At 38.3% G+C, this 5,000-nt stretch overlaps 3 protein-coding genes across 16 annotated transcripts in view; all 3 read left to right on the top strand.

The window, feature by feature from the left end:
* Positions 1 to 5,000, top strand: part of btbd2b (BTB domain containing 2b) — a 1,074,195-nt gene that overhangs the window by 490,250 nt on the left and 578,945 nt on the right. The window lies entirely within an intron of this gene.
* The window catches only part of ncana (neurocan a), a 186,307-nt gene that overhangs the window by 20,273 nt on the left and 161,034 nt on the right, over positions 1 to 5,000 (top strand). The gene's annotated exons all lie outside the window — the stretch shown is intronic.
* The window catches only part of LOC147846576 (uncharacterized), a 4,423-nt gene continuing 1,118 nt past the window's right edge, over positions 1,696 to 5,000 (top strand). The window contains exons 1-3 of the mRNA XM_087241660.1: positions 1,696 to 2,914; positions 3,573 to 3,763; positions 4,207 to 5,000. The exon at positions 4,207 to 5,000 is cut by the window's right edge and continues 1,118 nt beyond it. Of these exons, the coding sequence (XP_087097786.1) occupies positions 1,773 to 2,914; positions 3,573 to 3,763; positions 4,207 to 5,000 (2,127 nt within the window). The 5' untranslated portion in view covers positions 1,696 to 1,772. The remainder of the gene's footprint in view (positions 2,915 to 3,572; positions 3,764 to 4,206) is intronic.

Here is a 5,000-nt window from a genome sequence, read left to right as displayed (position 1 = left end):
GATTTGCTATTGCTTGTTCCATATTTTAAGTGTGTGATTTTTAATTGTATGAATTGCATTTATTAAACAGTGTAATATTAGATATTATTATAGTTTATATAATAGTTTAATAGTTTTTAATCTTCATTTTCTTAACCTCATTATAAAAACTATGAAAAATATTTTAACTTTGTAATGTATTTAGTTGGTAAGTTAGGTAACTTGTCACAGTTAAAACAGTAAAATATATATATATTTTAATATAGTCTATAGCAGGGGTCACCAAACTTGTTCCTGGAGGGCCGGTGTCCTGCAAATTTTAGCTTCAGCCCTAATCAAACACACCTGAACAAGCTAATCAAAGTCTTACTAGGTATACTTGAAACATCCAGGCAGGTGTGTTGAGGCAAGTTGGAGCTAAACCCTGCAGGGCACCGGAGCTTCAGGACCGAGATTGGTGACCCCTGCTCTATAGTTTTATTTCTATAGTATTATTTTATTCAATTATAAATTTTTTTAGGAATCAAAAAATGGCTTTAATAGTTTTTGAGTGATTAATTATTGAGATTTTAGCAATACTGAGATTTTAATTATTGCAAAAAAAACACATACATAAATACAAAATATGCCAAAATTAAAAGCAATTCAAAACGTATTCAACAGAACTCATTCATTTTCTTTTCAGCTTAGTTCCTTTATTAATCTGGGGCTTCCACAACGGAATGAACCACCAACCTATCCAGCATATGTTTTGCCCCCCAACCCCAACCCCCCCCACATCCCCCGTCGTTTCGACACCCCTGGACGTAGAGTATATTCTGTCAGAAATTGTGTTTGCTGCTTGTTCAAACTACTTATTTAAAATGAGCTGAAACAACACAATTCTTGAGTTTTTTACCCAAAGGTCCCATGAAGTGCTTTAAATTGTGCTTTATTGATGTTTAATGTAATCTCAACTAAAACACAAAGGGCGGGGCATATAGTAGCCCCTCCCCTTTTTAAATAAACAGCCAACAGCTCTGCAATGAGAGTGGTTAAGTTCAAGTGCATCAAATGAATAGCAATTGAGTAGGAGGCGGGGCATGTCAGATACTAGAGAGCATGTGATTGATCAAAAGATGACCCATTTGATGAGAAACTGAAATATGTAACTGCAAAAAAAAAAAAAAATCCTTGATTCATTTAGGCTAGGGATGTCCACACGGTTCTGGAGGGCTGGTGTCCTGGAGAGTTTAGCTCCAACCCTAATCAAGCACACCTGAACAAGCTAATCAAGCTCTTACTAGATATACTAGAAACTTCCAGGCAGGTGTGTTGGAGCAAGTTGGAGCTACACTCAGCAGGACACCGGCCCTCCAGGACCAAATTTAAACACCCCTGATTTAGGCAGAAGTGCAGGGATTAAAGTTCTCCGTCGTTACGACGGATTTCCGTCAATTGGAGCGAGTCATTGACGGATTTCCGTCAATTACAGTGTTCCGCTTGTTCTTAATTTTTTTTCATGCTCTTTTCCTAATTTTAATGCTGTAAATATAGGCATTTCTCAAATAGTGTAATAAATGTCTTAATTTTAGTTTGAATAGGTCTTAAATTAAGAAAAGAAGTGTATTCAGCCTGCTGAGGAGGAAAAAAATTTTGTGATCAAAGCCTGGAGTGGAGCAAATGCACGTTCCTCTCTCCACTCTAAGCGTTTTAGCATCACTCCGCTATGGATCCACTCCGGGTTTTGGTATAGTTTCAGAGAAGTACATGTCAGGCTACGGCTGAGGTAAGTTATTTATATTTAAGATAGCATGGACCCATTTATAATGCAGGAAGGCTCCGATGTTTCGGAGATCGAAAAAAGTGTAAAAAATAAATGGAGATGGGCTTGGCTTAGCGAAATTGGGGAGAATGGCAAGCCTTTTAGTTCGTGGGCAAAAAAAATTAAACAACCAGGTACGTGTCTTTGCACAGTATGCCACAGGAAACTTCAATATGGCAGTAATGGCAAAAAAGTGCTAGCTCGCCATCAGTCAGAAGCCAGTCACAATGCCGCCGTTCGTGCTCTACAGTACACTTGCTCCCTGCCTGGTGCGACAAGTACCACAACGGAGATTCATGCATCTATGGCCGACCGTGTGTGCGATGTAAAAGTGCGCGTATGTTCTTTCATAGCGGAGCATGACCTGTCGTTCACAATCTCACAACCGCTAGTTAATTTGATGCAGTCAGTTGTCAAAGACAAGAGTGCACTTTCAAGATTGTCAATGTCTAATGCACATGCCTCCTACTTGTGCACACATGGTATTGCTGCTTATTGGAAGTCCGAATTGTCATCTAAGCTGAAAACGAAGATGTTCTCATTAAATGTAGATGAGGCAACAGATGGAAACATGGACAGGATTCTGAATGTTCTTGTTCGGTACTATGATGAAGATGTGGGAAAAGTGGCAACCCAGCATCTAGCCTCGAGGAAACTGAATATCGCAGATGCCTTATCAATCACAAACACATTGACAGATATTCTCCAGTCATATAGCCTGAACTGGAATCAGGTTGTTGGTATACTGTTGGATAACTGCAGTGTGATGAGAGGGAAAAAGTCTGGAGTAGAGACACTAGTCAGAAGAGAAAATCCATCACTGCTGGATGTCAGCGGAGACACTGTCCATATGGTCTCGAATGCAGCCAAGGCCCTTTTAAATACTTTCCAGGGATTTGTGGAACAATTTTGCTCTGATGTATACTATGACATTGAAAAATCACCCAAACAGAAAGAAATTTTTTCTGAGTTCCAGTCCTTACTTCATTTGGAGAATAAGAGCCTAATACGTCCCATCAGCAGCAGGTTCCTGCAAATGTTAGATGTGTGCAACAGAATACGGGACCTTATGGATCCATTGACCGTGCACTTCTACAGCGTCCTGTCTTCTCATGATCAACACAAACACAGGTACTTCTATTTTTGTATCATCTTATTTCTGTACTAGTAGGCTTTTTTTGGATCTTTAATAAAACACACACACGCACAGGTCTATGGTGATATCTTTGTGGGGCCCTTCCATAGGCATAATGTATTTTTTACTGTTTAAACTGTATATTCTATCCCCTTCCCCTTTTATTTCCCACGTGGGGCCCACAAAAAGGGCCCCACAACATCAAAAATCCCCGGTATTACTATCCATGAGGGGACATTTGGTCCTAAAAAAGTAATATAAATAAACACACACACACACACACACACACACATATATATATATACACACTCACTTTTTTGTTATTAATAATATTTAAAGATGCAGACATTTACTGGATTTTTTTACATAACAAATCTAAACCAAGGGGTGGCGATGCCTCAGTGATCAATCAGGTTATGTATATAAAGTTATAGATACAGTGACTCAAAGGGTTAAATATGTTAGAACAGTGAAGCTCAGCTTTATTCCAGATGCTATCAAATTATTAAATAATCTTTATATAGAAAAAAGGATGAGTCTTGACCTGTAAACTCAAAAATTATGTCATGACTGTTGAAGTATTGGCAATTAGAAATAGCATTGTCTATTTTTTCTCCTTAATCCTTATTTGTATATTATAATTTTGTGATGCAGATGGCTCCTGAACCAGCTTCTTGATAAGCATGCAGTTACATCTGATGAGAAGGCCAGGATAATATGTCTGCAACAGCAAATAGCAAAATCTGCGAGGATAGGAAGTGATGTCAACAAAAAACGAAAGACACGCATCTGTATGCTTTTTTCCGAGTTCGACAAGCTCACAACCATTATTGATTTGTATCGAGGTATGTTCACTTTTTATTCACTTTAAGTGTTAAGAAAAGTACAGAGATTTCTTATTTATTGAAATCCCTTTATTGCTATATTTATTATATGCTTATTTTTCTTGGAATCCTTGAATGGAATCTGAGTTAACTATAAATAGTTTTTAGATCACTGTTAATCAGATCACTTTGGTTAATACTACTACTACTAATAATAAACTATTTATAAAGCAGTTTTCAAAAACAAAGTTACGGACTTATTAACCAGATTTAAAACATGTCAGGACTGATGTAATTTAAACTAGACAATTGAATAATACAAATGGAAATAACAAATCTAGAAAATAATATTAAAGGGTTGTAATGTTCTAAGAAGAGTATGTTACATTGCTATGAATGTGATAATTAATCAATGAATAAAATATACAGACCCATTTCTAATCTGGTTCTATTGTGATTTTTAGGTGTACTTCCAACTTTCCAGGTGTTCCTGAAGAAGTTGCAACATGAAAAGCCCATGATTCATGTGCTGCATGCTGAAATGCTACTGCTGGTTAGGGAACTTCTCTCCAAATTTATGAAGCCTGAAACTATCCCTTTGAGTGCAAATGGCTTGTTGAAGCTTAATGTTCACCAGAGAGACCTGCAGTACACTGACAAAAGGTTGTCTGTGGGAAGATTCAGCTTCTTTGCCTTAAACAAGGCTAGAGTGGAAAAGAAGCCCTGGGTGCAGAAGCTCTACAGTTCTCTCAGAGAAGGCTACATAAAGGCAGCAACATTCCTCCTGAAAAACCTGCCCCTCAACAACATCATCATCACCTCTTTATCTGCGTTGACACCATCATTGATTCTCCACGAATCAGTCCAAGGTGCATTCAACACCTTGGCCAAGGCCTTGCCAAATGCTGTGAAGTCAGAAGAGTTGGGTCAACTGGATGAAGAGGTTCGAGCCTACCAGATTAATACAGATCTAGGAGCACAGGCCAAATGCTTTGAGGAGAACAATGCACGAATCGATGTTGACTGGTGGAGTAAGATTTTTGCCATGAAGATGACAGGAGGAGGAACGAGGTTCCCCATCTTAGGGAAGTTGGTAAAGGCTCTTCTGTCATTGTTCACTGGCCCTCTTGTAGAAGGATCATTTAACATGATGGATGATATAATTGAGAAAGACAGGGTTAGGCTGAACATTGAGACTTATGAAGGTTTAGCCATTCTCAAGTCCAACATGAAGGTAATGGGCAAAACTGCATCTAAA

The sequence above is a fragment of the Danio rerio genome, chromosome 2 (genome assembly GCF_052040795.2).
Source record: "Danio rerio strain M-AB ecotype USA chromosome 2, GRCz13ab, whole genome shotgun sequence".
In the NCBI taxonomy this organism is placed as follows: domain Eukaryota; kingdom Metazoa; phylum Chordata; class Actinopteri; order Cypriniformes; family Danionidae; genus Danio; species Danio rerio.
This window is presented reverse-complemented; position numbering and strand designations above follow the sequence as displayed.